The 18,231-nt window shown below is 37.6% G+C and overlaps 1 protein-coding gene across 2 annotated transcripts in view; it reads left to right on the top strand.

The window, feature by feature from the left end:
• Positions 1–18,231, top strand: part of b4galt2 (UDP-Gal:betaGlcNAc beta 1,4- galactosyltransferase, polypeptide 2) — a 118,668-nt gene that overhangs the window by 72,940 nt on the left and 27,497 nt on the right. For both annotated transcript variants that reach the window (XM_066691808.1, XM_066691807.1), the window contains exon 3: positions 755–990. In XM_066691808.1, the coding sequence (XP_066547905.1) occupies positions 755–990 (236 nt within the window). The remainder of the gene's footprint in view (positions 1–754; positions 991–18,231) is intronic.

Here is an 18,231-nt window from a genome sequence, read left to right as displayed (position 1 = left end):
TAGTGAATAAATCAGGGTCTGAACCGTCTTTCATGTCCAATGTTTACTTCAGTGAGTTTGGAAAGCATTACCCATTAAAAATTGCCACAGGAGGGAACTGTGACAAGACTCCCTCTAGTGGCTGTCTGTAGCACAAATAAAGGTATAAACAGGGCTCTGGCAGTGCAGTCGGTCCTGGGAAAGAAGGCAAAACGTGAGCCCAATCACATCGCTGCAGCGGAAACCAGCTTGCGGGGGTCACAACATTGTAATTGGTATTTTAACAGTCAGATTGCATGTAAGCCATCTCCAAGACTGCTCTCCATTGTCCAAGAAGACATTGCCTGAGCCGGTCGAATTCAGTCTTACTGGAAATCCATGTTTGCAGGAAATTCACATTCTGCCGCTCTTATGTACCTACACAGCTAGTCTTGTTGACTCCAGTGTGATTCAAGGCTGTTTATTCCCATTGCTTTGCTGGTTGTAATACATTTACCATGTCTATGTCATGTAGCGCTATAGCAGACAATTTATTTACCTGGTCTGTATTACTGGGACTCACTTTTTTCCCCCCAGATATTTTTTATTTAAAAAAAAAAAATTTGGACAGTGTTTAATGCCTTTTTAGCATTCAGCCCAGTGTCTCACAACAGTGCTGTCAGTTGTATGTCTATTCATCACAATTCTCTTAATTTGCCTCGGAAGCTTTAGAATACATAATTCTAAAATGTGTTACTTAAACTGCCCTTTTTATCTTTTGTCTTGGCTTACTTAGTTGGACGGTTACTAATTGAGTTCAGCTCCGCCATGACTTTGGAGAGAGTGCAGAAGGAAAACCCCGATGTGACACAAGGAGGGAAGTACACACCTCCTGATTGTAGAGCCAAGCAGAAAGTTGCCATTATCATCCCTTTCCGACACAGAGACCACCATCTGAAGTACTGGCTGCACTACCTCCACCCCATCCTCCGCCGACAGAAGATTGACTATGGGATTTTTATTATTAATCAGGTTAGTCCCTTTCTTTGCAGTTGTCTTCATGTATCCATTTGTGTTCCTCAAGTCTCCAAGATCAATATGGGGAGCATGGCCATTTTCTGTGGGTGTCTGGATTTGGAAAAGTAATTCCTTATCTTGTTGTTTGGTTGGATGGAAAAGAACTGTGAAGCTATAATATACAGCTGCTAAGCTTCACAGCAGAATTGAAATTGCTTTATTGTGATGCACATTGGTAATTCATGTAAAATGCTATCAGTTACAGAAGTGTCCAGAAGAGGATCATGCAGGAAGTTGCAAAACTGCTTCGCTAAAATGTTGATTAAAACAAGTGTTACATTGGCTGTTGATAAGTTGATTAATAACTTATGTGGAAATAGTTATCAATATACAAATGCACTCAAATCTACTGCATGTGTTCTATCTTAACTAAAAATGTCTACAGTATTGTATTTTGAAGTCCATAAGTCCTATTTGAGTAAGAAAGACATGTCTATTATCATCAAATATTACTAAATAATACGATAATAAATGTATTGGAAGAACTTTTTTGTTCACTGCAGCAGAACACCAGCTGTCTTCCAGACTGATCAGTCTAACCCTCCTCATTGTATGATACTCACTTCCATGCAAGAACCTTGAACCTGATTTCTCTAATGAGTTCTGATTTATGGGTCTCTTCCCTCCCTTTACTTACAGTATTCTCTAAAGTCTGTCACCTGCTATACATCTTTCTTATCCAGTACTCCAGTTCTGCTTTGATTTCTGTCTTCATTGATCTATCGCTTTGCCTTTCATATCTACATTTATGGATAGTATTATTGTTCTCTGAAACTTCTTTTTCCGAGTCATTAATTGGGCCCATTTAACACTTTTTTCCATTGCATGAAAACTTCGCACATATTGCATAATGCCAAATGCCTCCTGCTTTGTACAATTCCCACCAAATTTCCTTGTGACACAGATAGCATTTTATTAATGTGTACTAAGAAGGACAAATATGTCAGCCAGATATATTTGATAATTGGAACCGAGTTTCATGCAGGGTTTATGAATACATATAGAGTAGTCCCTTGGGAATGCTTTATGAAGCACTGCTTACATTTCTGACTATTACTTGTTTGGCTTTGGTTTTCAGACAGTGTTTTCTATATTACAAATTGACCATATTTATGCATATTCCTGCAGTACCCTGACGTTTTAATCATTTGTCATTTCATCACACACCCCTACCGATCCACACACGTCTTAATTTTGGATGTTTGTATGAATGTGGCACGAATATTTAATTGGAGGTCCTTATGTTTTTGAAAGCATTTTAAATAAACAGGATGGAAATTTGTAGACCTATATTTTGAGTAAAATGTATCTTACTTAATTTTATTCTGAAATAAACTCTCATTTGAGTTACATCTGTGATTAGGTGAGTTTTGATTTGAGAAGCAGAGCACTTGTCAAACAAACATCATTGCTTGTGAAGCACTGCCAGTGACAATTTAAGTGTCTAAAATTTCGCTGCAAGAAGACAAAATATTGAATAGCTTGGATTTATCTGTAAGACACCTTCTGTCATCCTTGGACAGAATTTCTACAGTGGGGTCTCATTCGTTATGAGTATTATCATTATTATTAATAGTTATAATTAGTTATTTAGCAAATACCTTTGATATGGGTAGTTGAATTTGACTGTCATGAGTTCAGTTTGTATTGGGGGAGCTGGCAGGGCTACTGTGTTCAAGTGCCCAGGGGGGTCAATAAGGAATCAACACAATCTGAAAAACAGTCAGTTTCTGCTCACAATCTGCTCTCAGCAGGCTTTCCACCGGTCTTATTCTGATCCTGTCAGCAGCAGGTTTTCCCATTAGGGGTTAACTAAGTACAGGGCAACCCACTCATGAACCTTTGAGCTTTCCTTCCTGGGACATGGTGTGTGGATGGCATGCTGCTATAATTCTATAATGCCTTTTATTAGATATAAATGTGTCCATATTTCAAATGATACAATGGAAGCAACTGATCCACGCGCAGACAGACCCAAATCCATTAGGTTGATGGAAGCCATCTTCAAAGCCCAGCACCTCTGGCCTTTTTTAGAGAAGATGACACATTCACATTTTCACTTCTTTGCTATTTCTGGTGAAGATCATTTCTAATGCACCTAAGATGTACTGTAACTGTAATTCTCTTACTGCCAGGGCTGATCTATATACAAATAAACCTGCCACACTGGTTTGTAACTTAGATTAATAACTGAGAAAACTGGGCAATAAAACAGCTAGGCCTAATTTGTGCTGCCCACATAAATATATTTAGTTTTTTTTATTCTTTCACATGTATAAAATGAAATTAAGTGTGTTAATCTATTCCCAGGCTTCACTGCGTTAACATTTTAGCACTTCTACATGATGCAGGATGTATAGAGTTGGTCCCATTGTGTTTATCCTTGTTTGCTTTGTTCTTTGCAGCAATATGGGTCACATATCATCCTTAAGAAATGAGAACCAAATCAAAAAACAAATAGCTAGAAAGTGGTGATGTAGAATAAAGCACTATTGAAATGTTACACTAAGAAGCTTTATAGCTACATGGAGGCTGTTCTGCATCAGCTCCATTTAAGTTTCCAGATGAAGGATTCCTACTTTGTAATTTTCCAAAGGGGAACAGTAATGGTTTCTACATCAAATAAATAAATAATACTTTAATGCATTGTTCCAAAGATGCAAAGTTTCTAGAGTTAGATGCCATTTAATTATTTGACGTTACAGCATAGTAGTACTAGTTTTACCTCCACTAAATTCGTCAGGCTTTTAATTAATTGCAGCTTTTATTTTAATCCTGAATCCAATTCCTTACATGGAACTACTGAAGGTTTCTAGGAGAAGGTCATATCATTCAGATGATGGATACATGTCCTTGGGTGCCCTGTGGTTATCACCATCGTTATTGGGCCAAGATGTTCTCTTATGTCATCTTGCTCTTTGATTGACTGTTGCAGAACGGCCAGGATAAAAGAGGATTATTTTCCATTAGTTTTCCATTAGATTAGTTTTGTGTTCATTAAAGGCCATACATGGACAGCTTGGTTGTTTAAGTCTCTGTTTTATGAACAAAGAGCCATGCCATAGTCTTTCCAGTAACTGTGTCCAATCCCTTGCTTATAGGAGACACAATGATCCATTCCCACATAGCCCAGCTGCTTTAATCAGACAAGATCATCAGTTAAATAATGTTACCAGTGCAGGAACGCAAGAAGAAACATAATGTTATTTTCATTATATAACACACCATTAAAAGTTGATGACATGTATTACTGTAATGCAATTGAGATATTAACATTAGATTACATCAGAAACTATCATGCAATGCATGTCCAATAAATATTACTAATTAATTGATTTGCAAGCCTTATTTCATTGTCAAGTCAACCAGTCTTTTCTCTTAAAAAGCCTCCTGTACTACTGTTCAACCTCCACTGACTCAAATCAGGAAAACATAAACAGAGCAGGATTCATTTGGTACAATGTAAGACTGTGATTAAATCAAAAGTTTGACCGACCTGCTAATGGAAAACTACAGTACTGTGCTCAGTGGCAGATTCATTTTTTCCTATATAGGTTCCTATATGGCATGACTCCCTTTTCTGTTCCATGTATTTTGCTGTCAGTTGGAGTATTTATTGTTGGCTGAGGCTGTTTGACTGCAGTAGGGATTTGATGTAGCATTGCAATATTAGCAGCCCAGCTCTGTCATTCTGAACATGTGTGGGAAGATCAACATTGTCATTGCAGTGATTGATCTACTGTTACATTACATTACAGATACATGTTAGATTACATGGTTATAACATTCTATATACAGTCATCTGAATGATTCCTATCCTGCAATCATCTGATAAATAAACTATATGTATATTGACATTTTCTTTATAATCGCCTTGTTTCATCTGGTTTGGGTGGAGGCACCAAGCTGATTTTATCCCAAAACAGGTGTCTCAAAATGTCTCAACGTACAATTTGTGTTCATTTTGTTGTATTAGACTTAACATTTTCTGCAAGTTGTCTATTTTAACAGTAAGCCCATCAGATTGAGGTAGTCCCCATTGAAAGAGAGTTTAAATGAAATTCTCTATTGTGAGAAACTGTAGAACACTATGAATAAATAGTGGATCTCAATCTATTATATACTATCTCAGAATATGACTGTTAAATCAGCATCTTTCAGTCTCTGCAAATCCATCAACATATAAAAGAGGGCCATTTAAATGTTATTAGGAAGTAATTTCCTTACACATTCATTTCCCAGCAGCAGCACAGAATATTTCACTTTTCTGAACCTCTGTCATTGCAGCTGATTCTTTTGAAATAAGTATGGAAATTCAAGTTGTTGGACATAAAAAAAAAAAAAAATAAGCTGAGAATAAGATTTGGAATACAAAATACACGGTTGTTTCTCCCCCCCTTTGTATTATTGTGTTTCAGTGCTAAAGGATGGACATGAAAGTCAAATTAAAATGGAAAATATTTTCTAAGGAGTGAGATTTAATTTAAATGTCTACTCATTAACTCTGAGAAATGTAGTCTCTCCCTTGAATTAAATATAATTCCATAGTGATTAGGGTATCAGGTATTCACAGGGTAAATCAGCTTTTCTTTTTCGTTACAAACCGTACTAAATGATTTGTTTACACTATGAAAAAAAACAGTGATTCAAGTCTCAGAGAAAAGCACTTGCAAATGTGTGATGTGTTCAACACAGAAGACCTAAACCAGACGGCTCCGCTGTATAGAACAGGGTAGTAAAGTGGTGTGGTTGTGCGATTTGGAGAAAAACTGTGAAATTAAACATTCATGGGAGTTTTAAAAGCATATGTTTTAAGCTTTAAAGATGACCTTGCCTAAGAAAGAACAATGCAAAGCAATGAGAGCCCTTGCCCAGAGTGAAATGTGTCTGACCTGAAAAGTGCCTGCAGCCCTTGCATAGGAACAAGCCCCCCGGAGGGAGGTGAGAGCGTTGGACAGCATACCAAGGACAGGTGCACGTCTTATCAAGGAGAATTTTGCTTATCGGCGTTCCTCAGTGTAGGAGTTCAGGCAAGTCTACTAATTATCAGCTTCATGAACTAGGGTCGTTTAAGGCCAAGGGAGTCCGTGAAGACTCTGCGATCGGATACTGGTGAAAGAGTCACGTCTGCAGGTGGATTCAGTTTTAATATTCCTATATACCAAAAAAAAACAACTGCAAACTATGTTGAAGATTCTGTGAAATGGAAGTAATCGTTGAATATTTAAGTACCCTGAGTTTTGACTTATGACACTAACCTTGCAATCTATTATTTAGCCATTAATGGACCCTTTCCTTGGCTTCCAGCAAAAATCTCCATTAGCACTTCTGTCTGATTAGACCACAATGTCTGATTTTCACACTTTTACATCGAGTAGGAGCCAACAGCATGGATGTGGAATTTACTTTATTTTTTATTTTTTTATAAAACCATATCCTGTCAGTTAACTGCATTTACTGCCTTAGGATATATCCCACTGACTCATGAAAAACCTAGATATTAATTCTAAGCAAACAAATGTGTCTTTTTCCATGACCTTCCAGACCCCTTTTCTTTCCTTCAACAATGATGCAATAACATATATATATATATATATAGGATAGGGTTAAAATCATTTTTTTTTAATTGTGTTTAGCATTCTAGCAAGCTCTGAAATTGGCTTACTTTCCATTTAAATAAGAAAAAACATGGCTCAATCTACATGACACTGACAAATGCCAGTAAAATGTATGAAAATGTTATTCATTTTCTACAGATTTCATTTCCTGCCCTTCACTTCTTCTTATTAATGTCATTTGATTTTTTTTTTTCTCAGCCGACAGCATTATCAAGTACAAGATAAATAACATTACAACTGTCAGTCGAATGTAAATAGCATACTGGTATAGTTAAGGCGGGTAAAGCATTGTTAAGGCTTGCAGTGTACTTAATGGATCTCGAAAATTTTCCAAACTTCTCTGCTGACTTACATTTCCCTGTGAGACCCATTTGTTATGCCTTTCTTTACAAATACAGTGTGCAACTAACTAATATCTCTATTACTATAATGATACTGGTTTCATTGATCTACACATGCTAGCCCACAACTTCTAAGGGAAACAAATATTCTAGAAATTTGTAGAAAATGTATTAAATATAAAAACTGAAATAGCTTGGTTGGATAAGTGTCTGCCCCCCTTGTAATAGCAATGCTGAATTAGCTAAAGTGTATCCAGTCGTCTTCAAAATAGCACGCCAAGTTAAGTGTCCTCCACCTGTGTTAAATTGTAGTGATTCACATGATGTCAGGATAAATTTAGCAGTTTGTGTAGGTTTGTGATGAAAGACTCAACCATGAGCACAAAGGAGCTTTCAAAAGAACTCCGGGACAAAGTTGTTGAAAGGACCAGATCTGGGATGGGTTTAAAAGGCCATGAATGTTCCTTGAAGCATGGTTAGAAAGAGTATGAAGAAGTGGAAGGTGTGACCCTGCCTCAATCAAACTTCACTACTTCTTGGAGAAAGTCTCCACATTTTCACCTCACCAATTTCAAGTTACTGATGTTCTCACTAAAGCCTGCAGACCAACACAGGAGATGTCTTGCTTGGCCTCCCCAAAGGCCAGGTTACCAGAGTCATGTGTGTTGCTGTGCAGAAAAGCAGACACATCTGTGTTGGAGTCCTAAAATAGGCAAAGAAAAAGCAGAAGAAAAATGTCATTAGAATTCAGAGCACCACACTCCGGAATACCTAACTCACTCAGCATTTCATGGCAAATTCTATTGTATTTATTCACACATTCTAGTTTATTAATCAATCGGGAAGTATTGCTGTCAGAGTAATTTTTCTGGACCAGCACTAAACCTGCACTCAGCATGCTAATGTATCCAGTCTACGACACCAGTAGCAGTACTGATTTTTTGTTTTCCTCTCCCAATCTCTGCACTATTCATGGAAAACAGATGTAATTTTCTTTCAGACATTTGGCCTTGCCAGTAGATTTAGCATAAGGCAACACAATTACACGATTTCTACATTATGCTACATTCATTTTAAATAGGTCTTTATTAATTGTTTCTGTGTAAGGAGTCTTGGTATACATATTATATGGAATACAGCAATACATTTATTTTTTTTTATTTTTTATTTCAGGAAAGGATTGACCGTGAGTCAGTGTTGGAGCTGAATGGAGAGGTTAAGAGGCGTGGGGGGAGCAAAGAGGAGGTGGTTGGAAATAAGCTGCTCTGCTAAGAACATTAGCTCGACACTAAGCAGTTTAACTTGGTCGTTTACCCAATGACTTGTAGATGGGAGTAAGTCACTGTCACGGCACTCCAGTTCATTTTAGGCCTTTTGAGGTGAAGCCAAAATCCATTGTGCCAATAAAACCATCAGATAAGACTTTAAGGAAACTATATTTTAAATGCTAATGTGATATCGATTAAATTAGGTGGCATTTTGATAGCAAAGAGTCCACAGGCAAGGGCCAAGCCTGCGAATATCAACTGATCAAAATTATGGAGAGTTAAGCTGTGGGAGCGTACACACAAACTCCAGCAGCACACACTTTTCTGCGAGAAGTGGAAAAGTGCGTAAAGGCATTTGAATGTATACTAAATAAAAAACTTCATCACAAGAAATGCATTTTAATAAAGAACAGTATAGCAAGGCATGCTCCAGTGCTGAACCTACACTTGCAGTTTTGATCTTGTATAAATTTGCATAGCTTACTAGAGCAGTAGACTGTCTTACTATTGTCTATTTGTTTATATTTCCCATTAGAGAATTGAATGTCTGTTTGAGTTTTCACTGCTCTCTCATCTTCCATGTCAATAACAACAAGATATTAAACATGTTGACTTCTCCCAGCAAGACAGACATCTCCCACAGGGGCAGCGTATTTACCAGGAATATATAGGAAGGGAGTACAACCACCGGCTTAGAAGGAATCTAGCTTTGTCTTTTGTCTTTTATGTTTTTGGACAACAAACTAAATTAGATATCTTGACAGCTGTAAAAATGCATCAGTTTTTCGAATGTGTTTTTTTCTTCAGAAATCGTGACAAAGATTTGATTCTGTATTTCTGTACGGTAACGTTACATCGCACCGAAACCTGTTTGAAAAGTGATGTTTGGTTTATACAGTTACAATCTGAACATGGTGTCATCGTTAGCATGGTGCTGAACTACAGTAAGTGACAAGCGACCATGGAATCTGTAATAACAGGCGAAATGACCTTTTTACACGGCACCGCAAACCAGAGCTCCGAACCACTCATCCGCTCACTCTGTCTGGCTGTGCTATCATTGTTTTCTCCGTGTATAACCTTTGTCTCATCTCTATTCTGGTAGCATCTCTGAGAAGCAGCAGCCTTATCTGATGAGTATTAATGTCAGAGAGTAATGGGGAGTGAAGCAGGATCCATTGACAATCTGACAACAGCCCCTGACGTAGAGGCCTGAATACATTCATGACTACCACACTCCAGCAAGCAAATTAACTTACATGTGTAGCAGCAGTGAGTGTTTCTGCAAGAGGGGCTGAGACACAGTGCATCGTGGGAAGCTGAAGAGATCGGTCATTTGGGTGCCATTCACCAGACCTTTCAAATGTTAACAATTGTATTTTATAGTTAAATTGCATGAACAATAGCAAAGAAAATCTCTGGGGTCTCAAGACAGGATACTTGATTCAGTGGTTGTCAAAGTTTTTCTGTTTGTGAACGGACCCCTTTTCAAATCTGATGTTGAAGACCCACTCACAGAGAAATAAGATACATTTCTACTTACACATTATGAACAATAGCATGGCTAGCTATATAGATAATAGATTTGCTTCTTGCTGCAGAGCCTGTTTATCCTTGACATTGAAGACAGACAAACTCGTAAGTCATTTCCCTCATCCAGTCAGGTCCTATACTTTGACTTCTTTGCTGTCATGACAGAGAATGATGCCTCTCAAATATATATATTGTGGGATTGTCAATTACAGATCTCTCAGGTGACTATAATTAGAAGTGAAACTACAATGATCCAAGGACAAATGTAGTTGACATTCCCTTTGGTCAATACATTCTTACCTTACCTTGGTTTCATTATAAAAATACACAATATAAGTTCTATAATATAAGAGGCTATTTTTCAAGGTCTGAAACTAGAACTTACTGTACCATAAGTCTGCTAAATGGAAGTTGTATATGGATCTAGCTTTGTGATTGATATGGAACTTGGTTTATCGGGTATTAGAAATGTGTTAATATTAGCTTATAGAAACCAGTTAAATTAGCCAGCTGCCTGTCGGACTCCAAGGACACTTCGTCAGCACTTTCCAAATCTCCACCTGCAGGAAAATCTCCGACTTACAAGCCGGCCTCTGTAATGAGTCTGTCCTTCAGAAAGGAAACGTTTTATGAAGACAAACCCAGGGGACACATTCTCCACAACTGAAAGGTTATGCGGAGCTTTTCGAATAACCAATCTGAAAGGGGGACACTTACTTGGGCTCCACTGGGAGCGGGCCTCATTAATAACATAAGAGAACAAGCCTCAGTTTAATCTCGTGGTCTCTTTGAACGATTTCACATGTTGTCTGTTGTGAGGCAACATGCCAATTCCAGATTAGAACTAATACACCAAAGCGAGGTTAATACCATCAGCTCCCTTTGTTTTTTCCACAAGTCTCATAGAATGTGTCAAAAGTAATTTTATTAGCAATAAACAATTTAGGGCAGAGTCAAGTGGTTGAAGGTAATCTTGATAGAACCAGAGGCGGTGGCCTTATAAAGAAAATAAATCCTTCCTAGGTCTTTGCATTTTTTTTTTTAGGTCCATAATGTTGCAGCAAAGCACCCAAATAAGCTCTGTACTATTCTCTATAGCACAAATGTCTGCTTTGTATTTTGATTACCCTCCCGTATCAGCTGTGCTTGATTGGCTTCATGCTGTGGTGACAGAGGCAGACTCTCTGAGGTATTATATTGCTGCTACGCAGATAAAATGAGGGAGGAATTTTCTTTTCCATAATTTGCAGGGTTTTTTTTGCTGTTAAGATCCTAATGGCCGCGACAAGTTTGTTTTGAATGTAATGGTTTTATACAAAAAGCAATGTTCAGCATCCAACTAGGTTCATACAACATTAAATACCACAATCTATCAATTATGCAACGGATCTCAGCCGTCATCAGGGAAGTTGTAATGTTTCTGAAATGGGGGGGAGAAACAAACTCTTTTTTAATGTTGGGGTCTGTACGTACGCACTAACCATGACAGCTCTGTGATGCACACTATCTTTGTTAAATGGATGTATAATTTAATATGCAAAAACAGCACCTTAGTGCAGCATCCTCATTTCCATGACAGTGATGTGTGAACATGTTCAAATAAGAATCCTGTTCTAGCGTTTCAGACGTACAGAATGATAACTAAAGGGCTCTCAACTCAATCGGCCTTCGTTTTGAGGGTTGCGTTTGTCATTTAGAAAAAATGCTGTTTTAAGTGCTTAGTGGCATGTGTGCTAATTACTCTTAACTGTAGCATCTTTGGTTTGGCTTGCTGATGAAATTTTGCCCTTTTAGAGAATCGAGTCTCTCCTTGCATTTATTAAATTGATGGTGTAAGTCATTGGTTTTCAGCCTAATGGGATTTGTAATCAAACCTTACTGAAAAAGCACAGCAGAATGTAAATCTTTCTATTAAGACACACTGGGGGTTTAACTATACAATCCTATTACTGGTAGCAGGTTGAAGAAGACTTTAAGTTGCAGCTTAATTCCTTAATTGGCTGTTCAGTAGGTAAGAGACCTTTCTATTTTAAATGCAAAGGCTGTTGAAGTCTGGGAGTGCTGACATGTCCGTGTATTGGGGTGGTGTGTGTGTGTGGATGAAGTAGAAGAGCATATACGCTGTACATACACATTAATGACGGAGAAAGTCTCTCAGTATTTGCTTTGACAATAATATATGTCAAGAAGTCAAGATCTATTCATGAGAAACAAGTCAAAAACTAAAAACAAAATATTACAACAGGTGTGGGGTTAACACCTGATTTTAGTAAAATATTTATCTACTGAGTTTTTGGTGTAATAACTTTCAGCTTCTCATCTACTGAAATTATTAACTGTGTATATATTTACAGCATAAGTTGAAATGCATCCATTACATATGCATTACATATTACTCTATTTCTTAGCAGACACCCTTATCCAGGGTGACTTATAATTGTTACAAGACACAATTGATACAAGATTTGTGTTTATACACCTGGGCATTTGCTGGAGCAATCTAGGTAAAGTACCTTGCTCAAGGGTACAACAGCAGTGCCCCCATTTGGGATTGAACCCACAACCCTGTGCTCCAGAGTCCAGTTCTAACCACTACTCCACACTACTGCCCATATACATTTACATATCCCTGATAGCCCTGTCCCTTATTTATGATTTGTCTTTTGTAGGTAGATGCTGAAAATAAAACTGTCAATCAACACAGTACCATCAAATTCATGCTACAGAACAATGTTCTAAAGGGAATTTATGAATGTGTCAACAATCTGACGAGATTGGACATTGTTTTTAACACGTTCTATCACAGACTTAATCAGTCAGAGCTGTCTTTTTTTAAATGGCTTGTTACAGTAAAAAACATTGATGTCAAGAAGTTTGTCTGTATAACATTATCTTGTCCAGGCTATGAGTAACGTTCTCACAATCCTCTTAGAATCTGCAAGTATGTAACATTTTATCTAACCTGTGTCAGATAATTGTTTACCCTTTACAATGTTATTGAAGCAGAAGATTTGTAATATAATCCTTGCCTTCAACTGAGATTTGCAATGTGCTTGGAAGCAGTGGGAAATGTGCTTTCTTAGTAATGCCAAATCTTTTAAACAGTGCAAAAATTGGGGTCAAGATCAATTGCAGCTTAGTTATAGATCAGAACTCGGTTAAATTAAACAGACTGAAAAGGTCCTTATAATGTCCTCGTGGACTTTCCCCCCCTTTATGTTTGAACACCTGCAATTGACACATTTCAGCTGGGATCAATTTGAAGCTCCCAAGCAACTCCTTAATGCACGCCTTGAAAACAAATGATCGAACCAGGAAACAAAACCGTTCAATATTGATATTAAGTTGAACCCAATCAATTTATAATTTAACATGTTTGAACTTGAATTAATAATTTACCCCACAGTAACTGTGGAAATATGTATAATGTATTTAGTTTTCTTTACATTTGCCAACATCCATATCAGAAACTACTTACTATTTACAGTCAGTATGTAGTATGTGTAGGCATCTGTCACTTCTGAGAATGCTTCTCACCTAGAACCCTCTGTTGCCCATTAATAACTGATTGCTCCTGTGTGTGAATATTGGATCAGAAGTTCAGCTGCTTTTCAGTAGTCGGACCACCTGTTGCTTGCATCATGCAGTTTTGCAATTCATGAATAGGAACAAGCTGTCACAAACTTGACTAGTCGAACTCAACGGCATTACTAGAAATCAGTACTTAACTACAAATCTGTATTAATATTTATATATTTGGCTGATGCGTTTATCCAAGATGACACTTTTAAAAAATGATTAAATGACTAAATATAAAGTGTAAAGTTAAATAGAATAGAGTGCTTTAACAAAAAGTGTACTACGCCTATGTCATATCATCCCAAAAGTTATACAGAGATGCAGTGTATAGTAAAAGATACGGAAGATTGTATTTGAGTGTAAGAGGAGAGAGAGGTTTCTGTCCCTCTACTCCACAACCTTATAGTTATAGTCTGGACATTTTTGTCTGGAAAATCAATTAAAGGCTCGGTTACAGTATGTCAGTATTGTGCCCTATTTAGTGTGTGTTGCAACTGTAATTGACAAGGGTCCCTTCGTTATTTTGTTGGCTGTCTATAGAAAAAGAACAGGATAGCGCTGTGATGGGGAAACTGAATCACACTACACACTGGTCTCATGGTGGTGGGTAATATAAATTAAAAGACTGCAGAGAAATATAAATCAATGTGATAGAATGTTTGTGTTTGTAAATAATCTTAATCAAATATAGGTTTAAAGAAACATATACCTGTAGATTATGAACCCAGTAATTGACTTGGCTGAGTAGAGGGTGAGTTGAAGTTTTCATTTTATTCAAGCCAAATTCATATTGCACAGTGGTTTGTTTTCCACAGGATAAAAGTTGTCAAGCACAGTGTTTTTCAAGAGCTTGTTCCTGCCTCCTTTCTGCTGCTGCTGTAACAGAAGATAACTAAAAGATGAATTCCTAGACTTTGGCGCAGGCGCGGATGAATATGCATCAATTGTGAGCCAAGATTGACTCTGATGTGAATGAAGAAGACAGCGACTGACTCCCACTTATAGAGTGATAGATTTCAGGGGGCGGCTGTTAAACAGATTGACCCTACTGTGACTGCAAGGAATGCCAGAAGACATCTTTTATATACAAAATTTAAATTCTGTAGATACATTGCTACAGCAAGAAGAACTTAATGTTTTCTGATATTGTGATATATCCAGCAAAACAAATTGCTCTGCATTTTATTTTGCGTTTCCTTGTAATAATAATGTCAGGTTTATATATATCTCAAATAATGCATTAGAATTATGCATTGAGTCTCACATGAGTGTTATAGTGTATCCGTATACTAAGGATTAAAGTATGAAAATATATAGGAGGGCATTGATTTAAAGTTGGTATTAGTGCTGTGTGCACAAAACCCTTGAGAATCTGTAATTCAGGCTTATATGGCTCATATCAAACTATTCTATGAGACATCCTGAGTTAAAAGGGTAAAAATAAGCATTTTGCCATTGAATAACATCACAGAGTTGAAACCAAATAGATTTTTTTTTTTTTTTAAGGTAGCTGTTTAAAAGAGATCCTTAGCGCTTCAACAATCCCCTTTCATTACAGTAAATGAGTTTGCTTGGCATTTTCTGAGTTTCCTGCAAAGCATATAAACCAATTGATGTGGTCTAAAGACCTATTAGTGGACTAATTTGAATGAGAGGTTTATTAAAGCTTGCAGAAAAGCCACTCACCTGCCTGGCAGTCCTTTAAACTGTAATGAGGTCATTGTGAACCCAGTGGGGTCTCTGCTGCTGGGCTGAAAGCAGTTAGCCGTCACCCCGACATCCTCGGGAGCGAGACCTAATTACTGTAGGAGGTGATGATACTGCTTCAGCAAACAGTTACAGCAAATGGAAATGCTTAAGGATAACTGGCTGTCTGGGTTCATTAATAATAATCAAAAAGGAGATAAAAGGAATTTTCTTTCTGTCATGTTTATCTGAAATTGCTACAGCTTCCTTGAATAAAAGTCGCAGCTGTTACCATTAAGAACATTATAGTTTGTGTTGTGGCAATTTGTCCTTTGGGGGACAATCCGTTATGTGAATGAATAATCAGGTGCAATAGTCTAATAGTGATACTCAGGAATTAAATATTAAAAAGGGGCACAATTAGCTGTTGCCCAAATTTGAAACCAATTCCTGTATTTTGAACAAGCCTTGATATAACAAGCCTGCCGGTTGGGAATGATGGGGTATATCTTTTTCAATGGAGCCTTGATAAGTAATCTATTAAACATACATACACATCGAGTGTGGGCGATGGTCTGGCATGCAGTTTAGTTCTGGTGTGTTGGGCTCAGCTGGACTGGCATTGATAGCTGGAGCTGCAGATTAGGTTAGCCTGCTGAACGCTGATAAACTCCAGGAACATTGCTGACAACTTTGAGGGCAATCACTCAGAATGACTGACGTCCTTAATCCATCTTTGTAGCAACTAGAGTGTAAAAATAACCCCTAGGGTCAGATTAATAAATTGAACAGCATATTTCTTGGAAAAAATAGTGGAATGGGAGTTTTGATTAATTATCCAAGCGATAATCTTATAAAGATAATTGAGTTAATTGCCCCTTCTTGTGTGCTTGTGTAACGGTGTAAGTACAACTGACAGGCACAGATAAACTATATCGGTGATGGGCAAACTGGAAGGCAGCCTAATCTGCAGGTTTGAAAGGCTTTCAAACAACAGCGCAGTGACGAAAAGGCAATTGACCTGTAACACCATTTTCACCCTTGGAATTAATACACTGTGGAGTGTGCATGTCTCTTATACTCCACAGTTTGTCCTCAGGCTGGGGGTGTAATGTGTAGCACACAAACTCAGCACAGACTGTAACTAATCGTGCCCGCAGAGTTTAACTTAAATTAGTCACTTTTGAAGCAACAATGAAAGAGAGAGGGGGGAAAAAAGTGTATAATTTGATTCACACACTGTTTCTCACACGGTGCACATAGTGTTTTTGACAGATCCGCAGGGTTTGTCAAAAATCACAGGGAAAGGCAGCAGGGAGGAACTTGTGTTTGTTTTTGAAGGTTTACGACTTAATTAAACTTTAGGACAAAAACTAAAACGTAGTGCTTGCTATAAGGGACTATAGAGTGAGAGTTTTATACTGAAATGTATTTCTTGTGCATTTCTGGCAGTGGTGTGAAATCTTTTAATAATACTCAGTGGGTGCCTTCTTAAATCTTAAGAAGCTATTATTCTCCTTTTCTTCCTCCTTCAAAACATGTTTTGTTCTATCTATTAACAACTAAGGCTAGTTTTAGAAACTTTGTTTGAATGTAATCCCTTTGAAAACAATAGTTGACCATTGTCAACTATTTACTATTTACTTTTTATTTACTTTGAAAATAAGACGACAAATAAGTGGTCTTGGTGATTAATTTGACATCTTTTCTTATATTGCATTTATTTTAGACCATTCTAAATCCTTCTCTGAACCAAAATCACATTTTTGTGCTAATTAATATTATAAATGATTTAGACCCTTTTGTGCGTAGTTCTGCCTCAAGATGTCATTTAATTAAAATAACTCCTTCAATGTCATACAACATTCTGAGAGTCCATATAATAGCCCCCAGATGGGGCATTTTGTTCTGGCATCCACTGATGAGATACAAACCATCTGTTGTGAATGGGAAATGTTTGGGGACGTGGAGAGTGAGCCGAGTCCATTCTCCTGGCAAATATATATATAGGCTTATATAATTTTAGTTTTCAAAATAATTAAATAATTTCCTTTCCAAATGACTGAATAAAATGACTCCAATTTACACAGTGATTTAATGTTTGATATGTTCCTACTTTAATTATGTTACAAAGGCCAAAATAAAGAGTCATTTTGAATATGCACAGTGCTAATTCATTATTCTGGTAATTATGGACAGAGTTATTGAAGGGCTGACATTTCGAGGGTCAATCCCACCCCAGGATATTGATCAGATCCACTCTCTGCCCCTACATGGTCTTTAATTTAGGCACTCTTCATGCTGAGCCATCGCATAAAACAAAACACTGATGCATCGCAGTGCTTTGTGGGTATTACATTTCAATCAGTCACTCCTATCGCATGGCTTAAAGCAATGTAAAGCCTTAGTAATATTAGAACATAACAACATAAGAAGAACATAAGAAAGTTTACAAACGAGAGGAGGCCTTTCGACCCATCGTGCTCGTTTGGTGTCCATTAAGTGACTGAGTGATCCAAGGATCCTATCTAGTCTGACTTTAAATGTTCCCAAATTTTCAGCTTCAGCCACATCGCTGGGGAGTTTGTTCCAGATTGTGATGACTCTCTGTGTGAAAAAGTGTCTCTTGTTTTCCGTCTTGAATGCCTTGAAGCTCAATTTCCATTTGTGTCCCCGGGTGCGTGTGTCCCTGCTGATCTGGAAAAGCTCCTCTGGTTTGATGTGGTCAATGCCTTTCATGATTTTGAAGACTTGAATCAAGTCCCCACATAGTCTCCTCTGTTCCAGGGTGAAAAGGTTCAGTTCCCTCAGTCTCTCAGTAGGACTTTCCCTTCAGACCTGGAATAAGTCTGGTTGCTCTCCTCTGAACTGCCTCTAGAGCAGCGATATCTTTCTTGAAGTGTGGAGCCCAGAACTGTCCACAGTATCCAGATGAGCTGTAACTAGTGCATTGTACAGTCTGAACATCACTGCCCTTGTTCTCAATTCTACACTTTTGACAATATACCCTAGCATCCTGTTTGCCTTTTTTATTGCTTCCCCACATCATTTGGATGGAGAAAGTGAGGAGTCCACATAGACTCCTAGGTCTCTCATGCGTTACTTCATCTAGTTCTGTTCCTCCCATAGTGTAATTATAGTGGACATTTTTGTTACCTGCATGTATTACCT

Source organism: Amia ocellicauda, chromosome 19 (genome assembly GCF_036373705.1).
Source record: "Amia ocellicauda isolate fAmiCal2 chromosome 19, fAmiCal2.hap1, whole genome shotgun sequence".
In the NCBI taxonomy this organism is placed as follows: domain Eukaryota; kingdom Metazoa; phylum Chordata; class Actinopteri; order Amiiformes; family Amiidae; genus Amia; species Amia ocellicauda.
Note: the sequence above shows the minus strand (reverse complement) of the source record. Positions and strands in the feature narration are given on the sequence as shown.